The 22950-nt window shown below is 38.1% G+C and overlaps 1 protein-coding gene across 5 annotated transcripts in view; it reads left to right on the top strand.

Annotated features, from left to right (window-relative positions):
* The window catches only part of KIF16B (kinesin family member 16B), a 341204-nt gene that overhangs the window by 42584 nt on the left and 275670 nt on the right, over positions 1-22950 (top strand). For all 5 annotated transcript variants that reach the window (XM_060186445.1, XM_007525760.3, XM_060186438.1 and 2 more), the window contains exons 2-5: positions 10377-10446; positions 11717-11830; positions 19541-19657; positions 22015-22112. In XM_060186445.1, coding sequence (XP_060042428.1) covers positions 10377-10446; positions 11717-11830; positions 19541-19657; positions 22015-22112 — 399 coding nt within the window. The remainder of the gene's footprint in view (positions 1-10376; positions 10447-11716; positions 11831-19540; positions 19658-22014; positions 22113-22950) is intronic.

Raw genomic sequence — 22950 nt, 5'->3', positions numbered from 1 at the left:
AGTACAAAGTGAGTTCCGTAGTTTAAGAAGTAGACATAGTCAACATAGTCAACGACTGCCACCTCTCCAGATTCAAAGGAGGTCTCGAAACTTTACATCAGGCTCAACCTGACGCTGTTGACTGGCCACGGAAGAAGGGCAAACGCTAGAAGAAGTAGACACTATTGTGGAATTATTTATTTATTCCCTTTTGTTGCCCTTGTTTTACTGTTGTAGTTATTATTGTTGTCGTTGGATAGGACAGAGAGAAATGGAAAGAAGAGGGGAAGACAGAAAGGGGGAGAAAGATAGACACCTTCAGATCTGCTTCACCTGCTTGTGAAGTGACTCTACTGCAGGGCTTGAACCTGGATCCTTATGCCGGTCCTTGTGCTTCGGGCCACATGTGCTTAATCCGCTGCGCTACCGCCCAACTCCCTATGGAATCTTATATGAGAATAATTGTAAGCTTTTATTCTATTATATTAAAGAAACACAGTTATACTTTTCTAGTTGTAATACCATTTGAAGTCATTTTTGACCTTTGTGAAAATACAGATTCCCATTCACTAAGTATAATGTGGGTCCTGAGATCCCAGCTTATTCTTCTTTAAAATTCATTTTAATTAATTTTTTTTAAGTTGCCACCAGGATTATTGCTTGAGTTTGCTGCTCACCTGATGAGTATACTGCTCCTGGTAGCCGTTCCCCCCCTTTCTTTTTTTGGTTAGAGACAGAAACTGAGAAGGAAGTGGGGGATAGAGAAAGAGAGATACCCGCAGTACTGATTCACCTAGGGCTTGAACCTAGGTCTTTGAGTATGGTGTGTACTCTACCAGGTGGCCTACAGCCCAGCCTCTGATAATCCTAGCTTATACTAAGAAGATCTTGGGGTTCCTGGTATTGTTTTTTCCTGGACTTCATTTAGCGAAACAAGGTCAGAGCTGAGGTTTTTTTTTTTCCTTAATATTTATTTATTCCCTTTTGCTGCCCTTGTTTTATTGTAGTTATTATTGTTGTTGTTATTGATGTCATTGTTTTTGGATGGGACAGAGAGAAATGGAGAGAGGAGGGGAAGACAGAGAGGGGGAGAGAAAGATAGACACCTGTATATCTGCTTCACCACCTGTGCCACCTGTGAAGCAACTCCCCTGCAGGTGGGGAGTCGGGAGCTCGAACTGGGATCCTTGCACTTAAGCGCTACCACCGGACTCCCAGAGCTGCGGTTTTTATTTTCTTTTGGCCACAGCATTCTTAGTGAAATTATGAAAAAGGTATGAGAATAGTGAACTTGCTGCCTGCTTCTCCCCTTACCATCACACTGCAGTGCATATGATTTCAAGGTTGTGAGTCTTTGACTTACCTAACATCTTCAGTTTTTTTTTTTTTTTTACCACCTGTGAATCGACCCCTCCTTGAAGGTGGGGAGTCAGGGGCTTGAACTGGGATCCTTACTCTTTTTTTTTTTGTCCCCAGCACCACCATAGTCCAAGCTGAGCAGGTTTTTTTTTTTTTAAATATTTATTTATTTTCCCTTTTGTTGCCCTTGTTGTTTAACATTGTTGTGTTTTTTTTTTTAATAATTTATTTCTTTATTGGGGAATTAATGTTTTACATTCAACAGTAAATACAATAGTTTGTACATGCATAACATTCCCCAGATTCCCATTTAACAATACAACCCCCACTATGTCATTCATCATCTTTCATGGACCTGTATTCTCCCCACGCACCCACCCCAGAGTCTTTTACTTTGGTGTAATACACAAACTCCTTTTCAGGTTCGACTTGTGTTTTCTTTTCTAATCTTGTTTTTCAACTTCGGGCTGAGAGTGAGATCATCCCATATTCATCCTTCAGTTTCTGACTTATTTCACTCAACATGATTTTTTCAAGGTCCATCCAAGATCGTCTGAAAACGGTGAAGTCACCATTTTTTACAGCTGAGTAGTATTCCATTGTGTATATATACCACAACTTGCTCAGCCACTCATCTGTTGTTGGACACCTGGGTTGCTTCCAGGTTTTGGCTATTACAAATTGTGCTGCCAAGAACATATGTGTACACAGATCTTTTTGGATCGATGTGTTGGGTTCCTTAGGATATATCCCCAGGAGGGGAATTGCAGGGTCATAGGGTAGATCCATTTCTAGCCTTCTGAGAGTTCTCCAGACTGTTCTCCACAGAGGTTGGACCAATTGACATTCCCACCAGCAGTGCAGGAGGGTTCCTTTGACCCCACACCATCTCCAGAATTTGCTGCTGTTACCTTTTCTGATGTGTGACATTCTCACAGGAGTGAAGTGATATCTCATTGTTGTCTTGATTTGCATTTCTCTGACAATCAGAGACTTGGAGCATTTTTTCATGTGTTTCTCAGCCTTTTGGATCTCTTCTGTGGTGAATATTCTGTCCAAGTCCTCCCCCCATTTTTGGATGGGGTTATTTGTTGTCTTGTTGTTGAGTCTGGCAAGCTCTTTATATATGTTGGTTATTAAACTCTTATCTGATGTATGGCATGTAAAGATCTTCTCCCATTCTGTGAGGGGTCTCTTGGTTTGGGTAGTGGTTTCTTTTGCTGTGAAGAAGCTTTTTAATTTGATGTAGTCCCATAGGTTTATACTTGCCTTAGTCTTCCTTGTAATTGGATTTGTTTCATTGAAAATGTCTTTAAAATTTATGCGGAAAAAAGTTCTGCCAATATTTTCCTCTAAGTATCTGATAGTTTCTGGTCTAACATCCAAGTCCTTGATCCACTTGGAATTTACTTTTGTATTTGGTGAAATACAGTGATTCAGTTTCATTCTTCTGCATGTTTCAACCCATTGTTTCCAACACCATTTGTTGAAGAGACCCTGCTTTCCCCATGTAATAGTCTGGGCCCCTTTGTCAAAGATTAGATGTCCATACGTGTGGGGCCTCATTTCTGGGCTCTCAATTCTATTCCACTGGTCAGTATGTCTGTTCATGTTCCAGTACCAAGCAGTTTTGATGACAATGGCCCTTTAATACAGTTTGAGATCTGGGAGTGTGATGCCTCCGGTTCTGTTCTTTTTTCTCAAGATTGTTTTGGCAATTCTAGGTCTTTTCTGGTTCCAGATAAACATTTGTAGCATTTTTTCTATTCTCCTAAAAAATGTGCTTGGGATCTTGATGGGGATAGCATTAAATTTGTAGATGGCTCTGGGTAATATATTCATTTTGATGATGTTAATTCTTCCAACCCATGAACATGTAATATCTTTCCACTTCTTTGTGTCTTTTTCAATTTCTTTGAGTAGTGAATCATAATTTTCAGTATACAAGTCTTTCACTTCTTTGGTTAGGTTTACTCCTAGATATTTTATTGTTTTTGTTGCTATAGAAAAAGGAACTGATTTCTGGATTTCAATTTCTTCTAACTTAGTGTTTGCATAGAGGAATGCCACTGACTTTTGAATGTTAATTTTATAGCCTGACACATTACTGTATTGCCTGATGACTTCCAAAAGCTTCTTGCTGGATTCCTTAGGTTTTTCCATGTATACTATCATGTCATCTGCAAATAAGGAGAGTTTGACTTCTTCTCTTCCAATCTGTATCCCTTTAATTCCTTGCTCCTGCCTGATTGCTATGGCAAGAACTTCCAACACTATGTTGAATAGTAATGGTGATAGTGGGCAGCCCTGTCTAGTACCTGATCTGAGTGGAAATGCTTCCAGTTTTTCACCATTGAGTATGATGTTGGCTGTAGGTTTGCTATATATAGACTCCACTATCTTGAGGAATTTTCCATCTATTCCCATTTTTTGTAGTGTTTTGATCATAAAGGGATGTTGTATTTTGTCAAAGGCTTTCTCTGCATCTATTGATATGACCATGTGGTTTTTGGTCTTGCTTTTGTTGATGTGGTGGATCACATTGATTGATTTACGTATATTAAACCAACCTTGCATGTCTGGGATAAACCCCACTTGGTCATGATGAACAATCTTTTTGATATACTGCTGTATCCGGTTGGCTAGAATTTTGTTCAATATTTTCGCATCTATGTTCATCAGAGATATTGGTCTGTAGTTTTCTTTTTTGGTTGTGTCCCTGTCTGTTTTTGGTATCAATGTGATGTTTGCTTCATAGAAGCTGGCAGGCAGTATTCCAGTGTCTTCAATCTTCTGGAAGACTTTTAAAAGTAGAGGTATTAGTTCTTCTTTGAAAGTTTTGTAGAATTAATTTGTAAAACCATCTGGTCCAGGACTTTTATTTTTGGGGAGATTTTTGATAACTGTTTCAATTTCATTAGCTGTGATGGGCCTGTTCATGTTATCCACTTCCTCTTTACTTAGTTTTGGAAGTTGGTAGGTATCTAGGAAATCATTCATTTCTTCCAGGTTCTCTAGCTTGGTGGCATATAGTTGTTCATAGAAGCCTCACATGATATGTTGAATTTCTGCAGTGTCTGTTGTGATATCTCCTCTTTCATTTACTATCCGATTTATTTGGGTCTTCTCCCTTTTTTGTTTTGTGAGTCTGGCTAAAGGCTTGTCGATTTTGTTTACTCTTTTGAAGAACCAACATTTACTTTCATTGATCTTTTGTATGATTTTCCTTTTCTCAATGTTATTTATTTCTTCCCTAACTTTAGTGATTTCTGTCCTTCTGGTTGCTTTAGGATTCCTTTGTTGTTCTTCTTCTAGGTCTTTAAGATGTGCAATCAGGCTGTTTATTTGTGCCTTTTCTTGTTTCCTAATGTGTGCTTGTATAGCTATGAACTTCCCTCTTAGGACTGCTTTAGCTGTGTCCCAAATATTTTGATAGCTTGTGTCTTCATTTTCATTGAACTCTCAAAACATTTTGATTTCTTCCTTGATTTCCTCTTTGACCCAGAAGTTGTTAAGAAGTGTATTGTTGAGCTTCCACATTTTGGGACTGTTACTAATCTTTTGTTGATTGTTAAGTGTTAGTTTAATTCCACTGTGGTCTGAGAAGATGCTTGGGATGATTTCAGTGCTCTTGAATTGGCTGATGCTGTCTTTGTGGCCTAACATATGGTCTATCCTTGAGAATGACCCATGTGGATTTGAGTAAAATGTGTATTCCAGCTTCTTGGGATGAATGACTCTGAAAATGTCCAATAGTTCTAGTTTATCTATCTCTTCATTTAGCTCCCTTATGTCTTTACTGATTTTCTTCCTGGATGATCTGTCAAGTTGAGATAGTGGGGTGTTGAAGTCCCCTACTATGATTGTGTTACTGTTAATATATTGCTGTAGCTCTTTCAGTAGAAGTTTGATGTATTTAGATGGCTTCTCATTGGACATCTTCAGTTTTGATTTCGAGTGACTAATAAACAATTGCTCATGTTGCTTGTTTTTTTTTTTTTTAACTTTTCATTTGATAGGGCAGAGAGCAATAGAGAGGGGAGGGGAAGATATATAGAGCGAGACAGGTAGACACCAGTAGACTTGCTTACCACCTGTGAAGTGACACTCCCCCAACGTCACCCCCTGCAAGCGGGCAGTTGGGGCTCTAACTGGGATACTTACACCAGTCCTTGCACCTTGTACTTTGTGCACTTAACCTGGTGTGCCACTGCCTGGCCCTGCTTGAAGATCTTTCAGTTAGTGCTTAGCATTTTTGTAGAGGGGGGTTAGTTAAGACTAAGAGAGTACTGCCGTGGTTACCTAGAGGCTAGAAGAAATGGTCCTGTAAAGAGCCATTTAAATTTAGCTACTGCAGAGTATGAGGGTCTGAGCCATGGAATTAATCTCTGACTGTAGGAAGAACAGTGGGCACTGGCTGAGGTACATCATCCTTATAGGTAGAAATTGATTAGTAGGCACCAGGCAGTGAACCTAGTTGAGTGCACACATTACAATGTGCAAGGACCCAGGTTTAAGCCCCTAGTCCTCGCCTGTAGCGAGTAAGCCTCCCAAGCAGTAAAGCAGTGCTGCAAGTGTCTATATCTCTTCCTCTCTATCTCCTGCTTCCTTCTCAATTTTTCTCTATTTCTATCCAGTAAATAAATAAACGAGCCATTAAAAAAATGTTGAGTAGTGTGAGCACCTGTCTTGGCTACTTCTTGTCTTCTTAGAGTCCTGTATAGTTTATGTTCCCAAGCCATTTATTGCTAATAGTGACTTTAAAATTAAAGGTCTGGGGAGTCGGGCTGTAGCGCAGCGGGTTAAGCGCAGGTGGCGCAAAGCACAAGGACCGGCATAAGGATCCCGGTTCGAAACCCGGCTCCCCACCTGCAGGGGAGTCGCTTCACAGGCGGTGAAGCAGGTCTGCAGGTGTCTATCTTTCTCTCCTCCTCTCTGTCTTCCCCTCCTCTCTCCATTTCTCTCTGTCCTATCCAACAATGACAACAACAATAATAACCTACAACAATAAAAAAACAAGGGCAACAAAAGGGAATAAATAAATAAAATAAATGTTAAAAAAAAAATTAAAGGTCTGTACGGATTAGTTAGTGATTGATCAACTGAGAAATGACCCAGACAGGAATGGAAGGAATAAAGAAGTGACATTCTGTAGTATCATTCATTCCTTCAGTTCTCTTACTGTGCAGGGCATATTTCTGTTAGTTGAGTAATATGGGGCAGGGCTACTTTGAGAAGAATTTGCTTTACAGTCACATAAGCATGGGGGTGTCCTGAGGCAGTTCTCATTTTGCGGCCACTGTGATGTTGCCTGAGGCATGGTGAATTGGAGCGGAAGCATCCTGGACCAGGAGGAATTTCATTTGCTTGTCTTTAAAGCCACTGTACTGTTCATCCAGCCTTACACATCTTCCTACTGGTTTGGAGACTAGCTAAGAGTTTTGTTCTTCTAACTGGGATTTATTCTGTCTGTTCATTCTCATTCTCCCCTGCCACATCCCTAGATTATTTACAGTAAGTTCTATTTTTCTTTCTTTTTTCCTCTAAGTTTATCACTGAGGCCTTATGCCTATACTACTAACCCACCACTAATCCTTCTTTTTTTCTTTTTCTTTTTATTTGACAGGACAGAGAGAAATTGAGAGGGGAAGGGAGATAGAGAGGGGGAGAGGAAGATAGTCACCTCCAGACCTGCTTCACCACTCATGAAATAGATCTGCAGGTGGAGAGCAGGGGCTTGAACTCTTGTCCTTGAGCATGGTGATGTGTGCACTCAGCCAGGTGTGCCACCACTGAGCCTCCAGTAAATTCTATACCTCATATAATTTCATTTGTAAGTATCTTTTCAAAGATTAAGGTTAAAAAGTCATAGCATCATCACACCTAAAGTCATAATAATGTCCTCCCTGCATATCCTATCATTTATAGAAATGCTTTTTCTGTCTGAATTGAGTTCTACTTGGTTTATAGGTTTCGAAAGTTTTTGCCTAACCTATAGACTGCCCTTTAATCTTCGTATTCTGTCTAGTTTGATGATGTTGTTGAATAAATTGAGTCATTTATCTGCCACCCTTTCCTGAGGCTGGAATTTTCTGATTGTGTCTCTGGCACAGTTTTATTGATTTCACTGCTTCCTGAATACCCTGGGCGGTTCACTGTCAGTAAATACTAGATCAGTCAGGCCTTTTGAGAGAAGAGAGGTGAGACCCCTCAAGTAGTAACATTGGCGCTTTATTTGGAACACACAGCCTGTCTGGTTGTCTGCTAGTGGCAAGAGTTACCAGTCACTAATGATCACCACCCCCAGGACCTATTAATTCATCAGGGGCCATGAAATAATGATATTCTAGTTTTGTCAATTTTTTTAAACTGAAATACCTTAGAAACAATATTTCCCCTGGACGTCTTATTTGGTTACCCTAGAGTGTAGATTGTTAAGGAAATGTAGGACAAATGCTTGGTTTGTTCTCTCTCTCTCTTTTTTTTTTTTTTTTTTTTTGGTTCTGAATAATGAAGTGGTTCCTGGCAAACGCTAGAAGAAGAAGAAGTGGTTCCTCTGGTTTGCCAAAGGGGGGATTTCAGTTTTTTAAGTTATGAGTTTATAAACGTATGCATCTTTTCTAGTTTCAGACTGTGGAAGTTGTTATTCTTTGTGCTGCTCAATTTTGACGAGAGGGAACTTCAACTGGCTCCTGAGTCTTTTTGACTTAACCCTCGTATCCACCATCCCTTATTATGTACTGACTACTCTGAAATGTAGAGACTCACCACATTTCTTATTGCTTAGGATTCCACACATAACATACAGCTAACTCTCCCCATTGTCAGTGCTCTGAGTGAGAGAGACACATACGGGGTGCTGAACAGCAAGTTAGAGTCAGAGATACTTTTTGTGACCCAGTCTCAGCAGTCATTTGGAGTATTTCGTGCACCTGTTATTAGAGTCACTAGGTGCAGCCCAGGTGGAAGGGATGACACACAAGTTCAAGGTAGGATCATCTGTTGCTATTTGTGAAGTTCCCTATGAGAAACTATTAACCCTGACATCATACTATTCCTGCTTCCTTATTGAGGAAATAGTTTACAGATTTAGACTAGATCTCTCTCCATAGTAGAAAATGATATCCAGAGACTAGAAGGTGGGCATAAGATTCTAGCCCTTTTCAAATAATCAGTTGAGTATTATTTTTTCTTTATGCTATTTCCCATTCATTTTAAGACTAGAGTAGTTTTTAAACTCTTTAGTCTTATACTTCTATTTATTTTCAACCAATGATCTTTGGTTTTTCAATGGCACTAACATAATCACATGTGTATTACCCCACATTATAGAAAGAGATATATCCAAATTTTACATTTATATCAAAACTGTGGTTACTGAAAATCCTGGAAGATTTCTTTATAGTTCTTCTCTCTTTGGACTTCAACTACTACATGAGACAGTTAAATTCCTCCATATTTAGTTATAATTAAAATTATTTCTTACTTGTGGTGTAAAGTCATTTGCTTTGGAGTTGGTATATTGCACCAAAGTAAAAAACTCTGGGGTAGGTGGGGGAGAGAATTCAGGTCCTGGAACATGATGCAGAGGACCTAGTGGGGGTTGTATTGTTGTGTGGAAAACTGAGGAATGTTATGCATGTACAAACTATTGTATTTACTGTTGACTGTAAAACATTAATCCCTCAGTGAAGAAATATTAAAAAAAAAGTCATTTGCCTCAACTTACTTTGTGATTTAGATTTTATTTTTATGTTTTTGTTAGTGCTTCACTACTTTGGACTGACTATTTCAGACAGAGTCGAGGATCAGGGGAAAGTATCACAACATTCAAACTTTCAATATTCAATGGGGCTTGAACCTTGGTCACACAAATGGCAAAGCAAGGATTCTATTTAGGTTGCTGTTTTCCAGCCCTAGGTTAATTTTTTTATTAGTAATTTAATATTGATTTATAAAACTATAAGATAACAGGGGTATAATTTCACCTTTGTCACCACCAGAGTTCTGTGTTCCTATTCCCTCCATTGGAATCTGCATTAGTTCTTGCAAGATCACAGATATGGGGTGACTATTATTTCTGTAACCATCTATCTATATTAGCTCTTTTTTTTTTTTTTTTCTATGATCCTGCCTTCTCTTCCTTTCTAAGTTACACCTTTCTTCGTTACTTCTGGCTATTCTTCTTCCCCTCCTTTTCTCTACTAGGGTCCTGATGAAATAGGAGTTCAGAGCCCTCTGGTCATCTTCCCCTAACATTTACCCCTCTGGGAATATGGACCAAAATTCTTTATGGGGTGCAGAATATAGTAGGCATGGCTTCTGTAGTTGCTTCTTCAGTGGACCTGGGGATTGATTGGCAGGCTGATCCATACATCCAACTTCTTTCTGTCTTTACCTAGTAGGGTAGCAGCTTTAGTTTAGTTTTTTTTTTTTTAATAGTTTTGCTTTATTTGTGTAAATTATTTTCATCCTTCTAAAGAGGATATGAGTTTCTAAAACTCCAGGCATTCTTGTCAGAATCTATCTTCTATCTCTGTCTTCACTGTTCCATTTTCTTCTTTGCCATTTGTAGTCTTTTGAATAATGCGTGTTATCCTTTTTATCTTTAACTGTCATAGTGTAGCATTCTCCATAGCTTCTCAGCAACAGAGGAAAATGTCCCTCATTCTTTTTTCAGTGACATGGCACTCCACTGTGTAGATCTTCTAGAAAATTATACTCTTTGAGTTCTCTATTTCCTGCTCTGCTGTTTTCTAGGAGTGCAATTTTGGACTATATGTGGAAAGAAGGTGGGAGGTAGGGACATAAGTCAGACTGCTTCTAACATCAGTACCTTGTTGCCACCTCTATTGTCTTCTTCCTCCTAGTTCTCATCATGGGTGAAGGGTTAAAGTACCTTTCTTTTTGTGGTGGGGGTGGGGTGGAACTGTTTTTTTTTTTGTTTGTCTGTTTTGTTTTTTCTCATGAGTAAGACAATTACAGAGAAATAATGCTTTCTCTTCTAATACCATTTTTTTTTTCTTTTTGTGTTGCAGGGAAAAGGACTTGGAAGCCAAATTCATCATTCAAATGGAGAAAAGCAAAACAACAATCACAAACTTAAAGGCAGGTATCATCTTGCCCTTGCTCCAGTCTCATGAAACTCCATGTTTCTTTTATTGTCAGGTGATTGTGGGTAAATAAAACACATGTGTCATTTCCACACTCTTCCTCCTGCAGTTCAGTTGTACACAGTCAACTTTCACTTGAGTTGGCTCAGTCACAGAGCAAAAGTGTTGGTTCTGTTTTTTCTCTTTTCTTGAATTTCATTTAATGTGGAAGCCAGACTCAGGCTATAGTTGTAGGACGTATAAATTCATCGATTTAGACCTTATTCAGGCTTTCCTCTTGTATCCTGTTGTAGTTCTATAGTCTGACAAATGTGTTCTTTGATTATTAATTTATCTTTGACCCTATATTTGTTTTTTATTTTTTAGTGAAAACTATCATATATTTTATAAAGTTAGCAAGAGGTAATTATCCATTAGCAAGTATATTATCCATAAGTTGGAAATATTGAAAATATGATTTTTTTTCTAAACAAAAAACAAATTCAAAACATTATAAGAGGCAAAGTTTTCCTTTTGCAACTTGCTTCTGTGGTCAGTGGATTTGTTTACAATCCTGAATTGATATTTTTCACTAACTGACAGGCTTGGGTTTCTGAGACCTGTTGCTGCTCCCTGGCCAAGTGCAAATCACTCTCTGGCTGGGCTTCTGTTCACTTGTGCTTCAAGGGATGAGACATTTTGAAATACAATTTCAAAGTAGTGTGTAATTTGAACTCTAGTGATAAAAGCTGGGGAATGTTCTTATCTTCCAACTGGGTCATGTTCTGCATAATTTGATTGCCCTTCTTTTAGTCTCCCTTTGCTGAGACATTCTCCAAGGAACGTTTTTCTTTCTCCACTTCGGACAATCTTTATGCTTTCTAGTTTCCTGTCTGACCCACACCCATTTTCTCCTCTTCTGACCTCCCATGCCTTCTGTTTTGTCAACTAGACATCACTTGTCCATTCTCTTTGCTTCATGTATCTTTGTATACAGTACTGTGGTAGAAGTTTAATCATATATATATATATGAAGAAAGAAGAGACTCCTGACTTTGGACAAATCTCTCTGTGTAATTAAATTCAGTTTCCAATTCAGAAAATATGCCCTAACTTAAAACATTTTAGCAAGAACCTTAATTTTTTCTGTAGAAATTTTTTGTTGAATTTATTCAATATGTATTGAAGGAGCTGTGTGAGACTGTATTGACATGTGAAGATTTTCTTTTTTTAAAATCTCTTATATCATCATAATCATTACTATCATTATCGTCATCTTTCTCTAGATACCAGAAGGAGGGACTGGGGACTCAGGAAGAGAACGGACCAAGACCTTTACTTATGATTTTTCTTTTTATTCTGCTGATACAAAAAGTCCAGATTATGTTTCACAAGAAATGGTATGCTGTTTTCAAATTTTTTTATTTTGGCTTATTTTCATATTGAGAACAATATGCCTACACTAAAGTGCTTTAAAATGTCTTTATGTATTTTTTTCTGAATATAGTTAACGTAAGATTAACTTAAGAATTTTGGTTGTTACCTTGCACCATTATCTTAAGCCTGCGAAGACTTCACTTTCTAAAAGACCATTTTTTATTTCACTTGTAAGTGTAATAATCATAATTTCTGTTTCCTGAATTTAGTTTGGACATGATCAAGGTTGTAATGAGCTTAGCAAATTAAGCAGTGAGGGGGGGGGCATTTGTATACTTATTTTATGACAGCCTTGAGTACTTCTGCAGTGCAGAGTGTTAGCAGATAAAGTAGTCTTTAAACCCATATCACAGTTTTTCTTTCTTAAGCAGACCATTATTGGTCAGAAAGAACTCTGTGTTTCTAGAATTTTGGTTGAGCTGAAATTTGCCCAGGAAACTTGTACTAAATCTTCCATGCTCTAAAATGTTGAAGTGACACAGGGACAGATCAGAACTGACCTCAAGGTTCTCCTAGAAGACTGTTGTCTGTATAGCACAAAATAAGGTACCTGGTATGAAAGAGGGGGTAGGAGGGTAAAGCTGAACTAATGTTGCTTGAGTTTTGCTCAGTATCAAAAGCTCTGCTTGGTGCTCATGTATGCAGTCTTATTTCATTCACACAACTGACTGAGATCAGTTTTGGCTTCATTTTTCTTTGTTGAAGAGACATGGAAAGCCTCAATATTAAGTTGTTGGAAAAGTCAGGACCCATTTTTTTGCATAGAAAAACATAAAAAAATTCATTGTGAATTTTCTGACAAACTAATAACTTGCTCATGTCCATAGACATTACCAACTTAATAGTAGCTGAGTTGAAATCCTGGGGTTATGGAAATGCCAGTGGAAATTAATATGGTATGAAAGAAAAAAAGTGTGTTTCAAAGTGATAGGTGAACAAGGAAGCCCTGTTGAATAAATACATGAAGGAAGGAAGAAAAAAAGATGGCATTTTTGTTATTGAGATAAATGAATTGGTCAGTACTGGTAGACAGTAGGCTGAGGAGGAATAAAATGTTGTAGATAATGAAATCTGGACTTTTATTTTAATATAGGAATGGGAAATGAAGTGACTGGTGCAAGAGAATTTGTTAAGGGAAAAGCTAGTTCTCTGCTAATAGTTTAATTGTTTCTTTGGAATATCTTCAACCCATGAAAGTCTCAACTTCTAACTCACCTAATGAGTAATTGGCTTTCTCCTCCATTTGTCCTGGATTTGAGATCATTTGGGGACAAAGGCTGAGCTGAGGGAAAGCCAGGGACAGAGTGGTGGAATCTTGTCTGACAGCAGGGCCTGGCATACTGAGGTGCTTTGGGAGCACTTACTGATCAAAAAAATCATTTACAGATGGTAGTTAATCTATGGGAACAGATGCCATTTTCCAGGGTTTTCTGTGAGTGTCAAGATCAGGCAAGCAGTGAGGAATTTAGCTCCTTTGGAAACTAACACCAAATTCTCAAAGTTTAAGGACAGTTTTAGATTGTGAAAAGCTTTCAACTAATAAAGATGCTTTTCATGCATCAAGTGTTATCCTTTAAGTTCTTTGACTCTGTATGAATGACCTGAACTTGTTCTGTTAAATTATAAATATAATAAAGTCTTAAGATACATAAGTCTTGAGATACTAGAAAATAAAAAATAAACACTACTTTCTAGTAATGACACAAGTTCATAAACCCAACACAGATAAAGAAAAAGTACCTATTTTTAAACATTCTATTAAAGAGAAGGTCATTATCTTCATCTTTAATTTTAGTACCTGTTGTTACTGAAAAGGGCTTCGGATTTAAATATTGATGAAAGATTTCTCATGCTGCCATTACTGGCAGAGGAATTGAGCTAACTGTTATAAATTATAAATTGGACATAATGGTTATCTTTGTGTCTCTTTTTAATCTGGAGTGTAAATGCATCTTGAGAAAATACATCATGTTTTTTACTACAGTTCAAGCCAAGTAGCCAAGTTTGTTTTTAAAAATTTTTTTTTAATTTATAAAAAGGAAACATTGACTGAACCATAGGATAAGAGGGCTACAACTCCACACAATTCCCACCATCAGAACTCCGTATCCCATCCCCTCTCCTGATAGCTTTCCTGTTCTTTAACCCTCTGGGAGTATGGACCCAAGGTCATTGTGGGGTGCAGAAGGTGGAAGGTCTGGCTTCTGTAATTGCTTCTCCGCTGAACATGGCCATTGACAGGTCGATCCATACTCCCAGCCTGCCTATCTTTCCCTAGTGGGTTAGGGCTCTGGGGTAGCAGAGCTCCAGGACACATTGGTGGGGTTGTCTGTCCAGGGAAGTCTGGCTGACATCATGCTAGCATCTGGAACCTGGTGGCTGAAAAGAGAGTTAACATACATAGCCAAACAAATTGTTGACCAATCATGGACCTAAAGGCTGGAATAGTGCAGATGAAGAGTTGGGGGCCCTCCATTTTGTAGATAGCTAGTAGGCATATTTTAGTTATATTCCAAAGGGCCTGTGGCTATGCTTTTTTTTTTTTTTTCTTTTTCTTTTTTCCTCTGAGCCTGAAATCTGATATGCAGGTAGATAGATCCATGTTATTGTCTGGGGAGATGATGTCATGGCTGGCAAAAGGACCAGAAAGCTGGATCAGGGAAAAGAGTATTATTATGGGAAAGGGGTATAAATATTGTTGACTGTAAACCTCATCGATTTGATTTGGTCTGGGGCCCATATTCAGCTTAGGAGCCTATGTGACCTCTGTATCCCTGTAGATCTGACTTAGATTCTGTGGTCATGAGTAGGAACATTCCTTGCTGTCTCAATATCAACCCATCTTCCTCAGGTGTAGCATAGAGCATAGACAACATTCTCTACCATTGTTGATCCAAGTTGAGGGCAAAGTCCTATGGGGGCCCACAAAGGGGTCTATTGTGTTGTTCCTGATAGAAGTGACCAGTAACAATGGAGAGAGGGATTTACTGGAGGTCTAGACCCATCATGTCTGTTTGGGAATCTCAGGACTCCCCATTAGGTCCCCAGCTGATGGGTTTGCCTGATAGTGACTAAAGAGTCATCATTAAAGTATGCCAGTCTCTTGTCCTTATTCAGCTTTTGCAGTCTTTACTTTGCTAAGGTTAGCTTTGAAGTGAGTGAGAGAACTGTAATATGAAGTAGGTGAGGAGGGTATCTAAGTCTAAGTATACACTATTTCATTAAGAACTTTATACTGACTCACTGCAGACTACTGTGTACTTCTGCTTTCAGGTATATATTTTGCTCTAATTTATGGATACATGTGAACATGTGCTCTTATCTCACAGGACCTGGTCTATATCTAGGTTTTGGGACTTTGCTAGGAAGTGAAACTCCTGGAATGAAATTAGAGAATACTATGAAAAGAAAGGTCTCACTCTAGTAATGAGGCTGAAGGGTTGACATTTCATGTCTGAAATTTCTGGATACAGTCTGAAGTGAAGCATGCTGAGTTGGCACTCACTGCATTGATTAGGTTGGAATCGGTGGATGCAGTATCATTTGGTATGAATTGAGAGAAGCATACAGGAAAGTGAGCCCCACCTTAGAGGTTCTAGGACTGGGGAAATATAGGCTCTATAGAGGAAGCAGGAGGTTCCTGCTGTCTTAGGGTTAAGAAGGCAATAATAGATAGTTATTGCTATAATCACATTATTTGGCAATTGGGTTAACTTTGAAATATCCATTTGTTAGGATTTGCTGTATCATACACGACATCACCATAATTTATGTCCTTTGACATTATTTATATATAGCTGTGCCACTTGCTGCTTCTGTTCTCTGGTCTAAGCTTATAAGAGAGTCAACATATCAAAGACTCAGCCTATGTATTAAAAAGATTCAATCTGTGCTTTAAAAAGTTTGAGACACTCAATCAGTACCCCCCCAAGTTTCTCTTAATGTTAAACCGTACTATCAAAGATCACCATTAATCTTTCTTTCAAATTGATTTTATAATTAGAAAAAAAAGTGAGTGATAAGTCCACATTCCTGGAAATTAAAAAGCATTAAGTAAAGTCTAATTTTCTTAATAATTCTTGAAAACTCGAAAGGGACGCTTTGATCTCACATAACCTGTTTCTTAATTCAACTCTAGAGAAACTTGAAAAGTAAACTATCCCAGTAAGGTAAGCTATTACAGGAGTCCCTTGTTTTAACAGTGCCCTCTTGTGGGCAATTCCCCTCTAAAGAGGCCCCAGGATACCTTGCCTTACTCTGGCAATTACTTTAAATGTCAATGCCCACACAAGTATCAATGTAATTTTGAGTATCCAGGTTGGGTGAGGATTGATCTCAGGGTGGTTTTAATATTAGTGGGAGAGAGCAGGCTGTCTGCCTCATAAAATGTCACCTTCTCTCTCCACTTTAGCTTGGCCAATGATGGCAAATCGTAACTTTGGTCCTTGTGGGAGCTGCAGTGGAAATAAGTCTGATTTCTTTGGGCAGAACCCTGGATCTGTGGACAGTATTCGGCTGCTTCTCTAGGTTGTGTGCTGGTGTTCAGTGGGTCACTTCCAGTGAGACTGAGATACAGTTCAGGGCCTCAGCACCTCTATATTGCATTTTTCAATCTTTTTACTGTCATTTCTCCAATAAGCCCATAAATACTCCACCAGCCTCCTTCTACCTCCCTCCATCTTGTTAGAGAATTTCTGGCTCAGATTTCTGGAAAATGAAATAATAGTAAAATGATGGGTATCAATTCTAACTCAAGGGGAGAATTTCACTTTGCAAAATTGAGTTTGATTTAAATATATTTTCTTTTTTTATATTCATTCATTTATTTATTCTCTTTTGTTGCCCTTGTTTTATTGTTGTAGTTATTATTGTTGTCATCATTGTTGGATAGGACAGAGAGAAATGGAGAGAGAGGAGGAGAGAAGGATAGACACCTGCAGACCTGCTTCACCGCTTGTGAAGTGACTCCCCTGCAGATGGAGAGCCAGGGGCTCGAACCAGGATCCTTACGCTGGTCCTTGTGCTTTGTGCCACCTGCGCTTAACCTGCTGCGCTACCACCCGACTCTTTAAATATGATATTTTCTATGGCTTTATTTTACCTTAAAAAAAATCCAGGAGAGAAGATTCTTCCAGTATTTGTTGAGAAGTTTATGGAAGGCTTGTCTTATACAGTGAAATGGAAAAAAAAAAGATTTTTACTTTTGTATTTGTTTAAGCAAAAGGACTTGCAGAAATATTTAGAGTTCATCCTCGTTCTACTTGTAATAGTGAAGACAAATCTTATCTGAGCCTGGAGTGTGCAATTCTTACTTCTTCATGGAAGTTTGTGGGGGAAGCCCTTCCAGGTAGTGTTGGGTCCTTATGCTTGATATCTTGAGTGTGTGAAGAAGACCTGTAACAACAAGCCTTTGGAAGCATAAGTTTTGGGGTAAGAAAAGTCATTCTGTAAACCTCAGTTGTGTCATTTACTGTGTATTTATTGCCCTAACCTCTCCCTCTGGTGGTACTACTCACCCTGTTGCTTTTTTTAAAAATGAGAACCAATACATACACACTTGACAGATATAGGTCGTGCTGGTTAGTATTATAGGTGAGAGTTGGATACGTCATCATATTTTAAGAATAAAGTCAGAAAAATCAGCTCTTCGTGTGACTAAAAAATAATCTAGAGCAAATGATAATTGACATTTTGGGAGTGACTTGATCGAAATATCGGCTTGTAAATCTTTTATTGATAAGATAGAGAACACTATACCCCCAAAAAATGGCTAGAAGATAGTTCTGGAGCAAGTTGAAGTTCAGTTATCTGTATTTTTCTCTCAGATAATGATAGGCTTTGTTATTAACAGGGGTGGTTTCTATGGCTACTGTTTATCTAACCTGTCTAGGTGGAGGATGTTTTCATCAGAGGGCCCAGATTCCCCTTTAGTGGGAAAAGATAAGGTTTCAAGTTTGGCTAACCTGGCATCACTTAGAGATTGAGTGCTGAGAGTTTAATGAAGTTCCTACCTTGGGTTATGATGATCCCACGAAGCAAGTTGCATTACCGTTTCCATGACTCTGAGAACATGATCTACCTACCTCTCTTTGATATCTTCTCAACTTCTTCTTCTTCTTCTTTTTTGAATTATCTTGTGATTTTAATATATATATATATGTATATATATATATGTATATATATATATAATTTAAATTTCTTTATTGGGGCATTAATGTTGTACAGTCAACAGTAAATGCAATAGTTTGTACATGCATAACATTTCCCAGTTTTCCACTAACAATACAACCCTCACTGGGTCCTCCTCTGCCATCATCTGCCTCACCTGAACCCTCCCCTGACCCACCCCAGAGTCTTTTACTTTGGTGCAATACACCAACTCCAGTCCAAGTTCTGCTTAGTGTTTTCCCTTCTGATCTTGTTTTTCAACTTTTGCCTATGAGTGAGATCATCTCATATTCATCCTTCTGTTTCTGACTTATCTCACTTCACATGATTCCTTCAAGCTCCATCCAAGATGGGCTGAAAGTGAAATCACCACTTTTTAATAGCTGAGTAGTATTCCATTGTGTATCTGTACCACAACTTGCTCAGCCGCTCATCTGTTGTTGGACACCTGGGTTGCTTCCAGGCTTTGACTATTACAGATTGTGCTGCTAAGAACATGTATGTACACAAATCTTTTTGGATGGGTGTGTTGGGTCCCTTAGGATATATCCCCAGAGAGGAATTGCAGGGTCATAAGGTAGGTCCATTTCTAGCCTTCCGAGTGTTCTCCACACTGCCTTCTGAACTTATGTGCCTCATTTTTGAAGCAGGTGTGTGTCTGATGTGCCCATAGTGTGTTGGTTCATGAAGGCTTGTGGAAATCTGGGAAACTTTGGTCCCTGGGGTGTAACTTATATATTGACTAAGTATTTTGATTTGCCTCATTTATGTCAACTGGGCCGGTGAACTTTTTACTTGTTACCACATTCCATTCCCCAGACTATTTTTTACTGTACTTATGTGGTGCAGCTAACATGGACTCTGATCATTGTAGGTTCAGCTTCAGGTCCCACATAGCACAATTCCCTGCTCTCTCAGTCTTGGAAAGATCTCGAAACAGGAAAAAATCACCGAACTCTGACATGGTTGGGGGGAACCCAGCCACATCAGCCTTTTCTATTCCACTCCCACTTATCACACAGGATCATGGAAACTCCACAGACTTATTGTGATCAATAGCTGGACCCTTAACAGGATGACATTGATATGGGCAATGACTTATGACTGCTCTGACCTTTGAGTTTTGTATATTGAATTTCTGGAAACTCTGATAGAAAGAATAACTTCATAAATTTATTAAATTCTGGAATAGTAAATCTTATTGCTTTAAAATCAGCTTTGCTTTGAGACACATTTGTCATTTTGCCTTGTTTACATTTTTATATTTTAGAACCTTTGTTGCTTTAAGTAGCAAAAAGATTGGGTTGCCTTTTCCTTACTTAAGAAGCTGCATTTTGATTAAAAGTTGGGGTACATACATACTCTCTTAACAATTCTGCAGAAATTTATTTATTTGGTATAATTCTTATAAAATGAAAATAGCATTCAAGAATATTATCAGCTTTGGAGAGGCTTTCATAAAAATTTATGGTAATCATATCTTTTGTGTTCTTTTTGCCTTCCAGGTTTTCAAATCTCTTGGCACCGATGTTGTGAAGTCTGCATTTGAAGGTTATAATGCTTGTGTCTTTGCATATGGGCAAACTGGATCAGGAAAGTCATACACTATGATGGGAAATTCTGTACGTTGTTTACACTGTGTGGGAAGAAAGTTTCTCATTATCTCTCTTTGGATTGATAGAATTATCTGTTTCATCTAGTTGATCTGTACTTACTTGCCTTTCATGTTCTAATTATTCTTTAGCAATAAGATAAAACTCATTAATAAGTTGGACTAAATTTCCTTTGAGAGATTTTAAATTAGGAAGGATTTTACATTTGTAAGCATGAATAATGGATGCAAGTCTCGGTTCACTTTCTATTTATTTTTTCATTTTCTGTTTTATAAAGATTTTATGATCTTATCAGAAAAGCATGTTGGGCCCACAAGTAATTTTGTCTTCTTTTCTGCCAACGTAACAGTTTGAATAAAATTATGAAACTCTTCATTTTAATATTATTTAAAACATTTTCCCCAAGATAAATATAAAACATATTTAATTATAAAAAGTTTGAGACAAAAAAATTCAATTCTTTGGTCAAAAGGTACTATATAAATCCAGCAAATACATACAAAGAGAACCATATATTAATAATTTATATATTGGGTTGTCAGAACAGTCCTGACCCTTTTTTCATAGGAAAACATAGAAAAATATGCCATAATTTTTCCAACAACCCAATAGACTCTATGTAGTTTTAAGCATGGCCAAGCTATATAAAGTAACAGATATGAAAGCTCTACTTGCCCCATAATGTGGAGGAATGAGGACAAGACATCACTGCAGGAATTTTATCTCACTCTGTGTTTTCTCTTTAGATCAAGATAGTGCTTGTTTTTTTTTTAATTCTTACAACCTTGTTCACAGCTTGTTAGACCTGTGACATGTTGTAGATGTGGAGATACTGATGGAGCTTCCTGCTGGAATGCATAGTGGTATCTTAAACACTAAATACTTGGTAGCTTGTGAAAGTAGTAGTATGCCAAAGAAGGAGAAGTTTTCTGGATAAAAGTATTTCAGCACATGCATCCTGGCTTCTTAAGTCTAGGCATTTTCTTCTCATTGGAAGTCGATATATGCTGTGCTGTGTTTTCTCAGCACTGAAAAGGAAGGAAGGCTAAACAGAAGAACAAATTGATATTTCCTTTTCCTTTCCTTTTCTTTCCTTTTTGTTTTTCCTTTTTTTTTTTTTTGTTTTTAATGCCATGGATATCACTGGGGCCCAATGTCTGAAGAAGGAATCTACTACTCCTAGCAGCTATTTCTTTTCTTTTTCTTTCTTTCTTTTACTTCATAGGGCAGAGAGAAATTCAAAGGGCAGGAGGGAGAGAGATAGAAGGAGAGACATCTGCAACAGTGCTTCATGGCCCATGAAGCTTTCCCCCTGCACGTAGGGAGGAGCAGCTTGAATCTGGCCCTTGTCACATTGTCACATTGTAATGTGTGCGCTCTACAAGGTGCACTGCTGCCTGGTCCCTCTCACATTTCTTTTGTTCTTTCTTCTCTCTTACTACTTTCCTACTGTATTTGGGGGGTGGGGGAAACAAAACCTTCTCTAGAAATGAAATTTGCATGTTGATTCTATAGCAGCTAACTTGTGGAAGTTAAGCATTTCTAAAGTTTACTTAAATGACAACAGCACAAATATGGTAAAAGGCCCATTTTTTTCTTGATAAGAGCTGATGGTTTAATACTATAAGGGGAAATTTATCTTAAAGCAGAGATGATATATCTTTTAAGTTTATGAGTGGGAAAGAACGTCAGAATAAAACACTGAAGTTCTAAAGTTTTGGTTTCCAAATTAGGGCATTTTGCCTCATCTTTGGCATTATTTTGTGGTTCGTCAATTTGTTCACACTGATTGAAACATGTATACTGTTTGTACTTACACTGCATATGCTGCATTAACATTGTCTTGTCTAGGTTAGTGTAGGAATTAGTGCCTTAAAGGAGGAACATTTTATGTGTTTTAATATTGCCCTACTGCCTGTGTTTTAAAATAATTGGTGGCTACTTTGTGGTTATACTAAAGTCCTATTGGGGTTTCTTTTCTTCCTAGTCTACATTTCAGCTTCTTTGAGCATTTGACCAGTTGACATTTTTAGTTTCATTCTAGAACTACAAACTGTCTTGTTTGAAAGTTATAAAATAGATGATCTTATGTTTGAAAGCCATGATTTAGTTGATTAACTGTATACAGGGAGCCATGTACTACCACAGTCCTGGCATGCAGAAATGAGAGCATTCAGTTCTCTCATTTTAGAGAGTAGGAAGCAGTGTTGAAGGGGGTAAATGGGGCATCTGGTTTCCTGGAGTGATAGCCTGGAGTTGGTAAGCATACCTCTTGAGTCCAAGTCCACTCCAGCAAATTGCAAATTCAAATTATTGGTTGCTTTTATTTCAAGTGACAGCTGTGACATTCCTACTTCTCACTATAGGGTGATTCTGGCTTAATACCTCGGATCTGTGAAGGGCTCTTCAGTCAAATAAATGAAACTACCAGATGGGATGAAGCATCCTTTCGAACTGAAGTCAGGTAAGGCTCGTGACTTGGGTATCTGAGTGTGAGGTTGACTAGAGCTTACTTTCAACCTAAGGAATGGAGAAAGCATTTAGATTTCTAGGGGGAGAGGCTGCTTTGTACTATAGTAATTGGAAGTAAAGCTTAAAACACATAGATTTGGTCCAGAGATAGTTTACTGGGTTGGTCATGTACCCTGACATGCATGTGACCCAGGTTTGAGCCCTGACACCGAATGGATGCCTCCTGGTAGCTTTTTCTCGCTACCCGAGGAAAAGAAAGAAAGAAAGAAAGAAAGGGAAAAAAAAACAACCAAAAAAACCAAACAAACAAAGAGTTGACTTAGGACTGGTAAAATCACATATGTGTAAGCTCCCTTGCCTACTGTACAAACAGATCAAAATAAGACAATAAAAAAAATGAAACACTCCATGTATATCTTTAGTACTTTCTTGAGTATAACTTGTATTAGATTTTGGGAGACTGATATGAAAAACAGCTTGGTCAAAATTCCATCATAGGATGTATATCCCAAATGGAGGGAGCTTTTGACATTTAAAATTTTTAGACAAATCCCTTTAATTGAGGGAGACTTGACTTTTGCACTGCTTTGCCATTTTCAGTGGTACTTTGAATTGAATACAGGGCCTCAGGCTACAAGCTGGGCTACCTCTCCAGACTCAAGCTATAGATTTTTAAATACACATCCAGTTCACTTATTCTGTTAGTTGGAAAGGATTGTGTTACTTATGTTGGATCTCTCTAAATCAAATATTTAAATACATCTGAATGATCTAATCTTTACATACTTCTCAATGGCTGAGATATTTTATTCTCCTTGATATTAAAGCCA

This window comes from Erinaceus europaeus, chromosome 1 (genome assembly GCF_950295315.1).
Source record: "Erinaceus europaeus chromosome 1, mEriEur2.1, whole genome shotgun sequence".
In the NCBI taxonomy this organism is placed as follows: Eukaryota; Metazoa; Chordata; class Mammalia; order Eulipotyphla; family Erinaceidae; genus Erinaceus; species Erinaceus europaeus.
The sequence above is the reverse complement of the archived record's forward strand: the minus strand, read 5'-3'. Positions and strand labels throughout refer to the sequence as shown.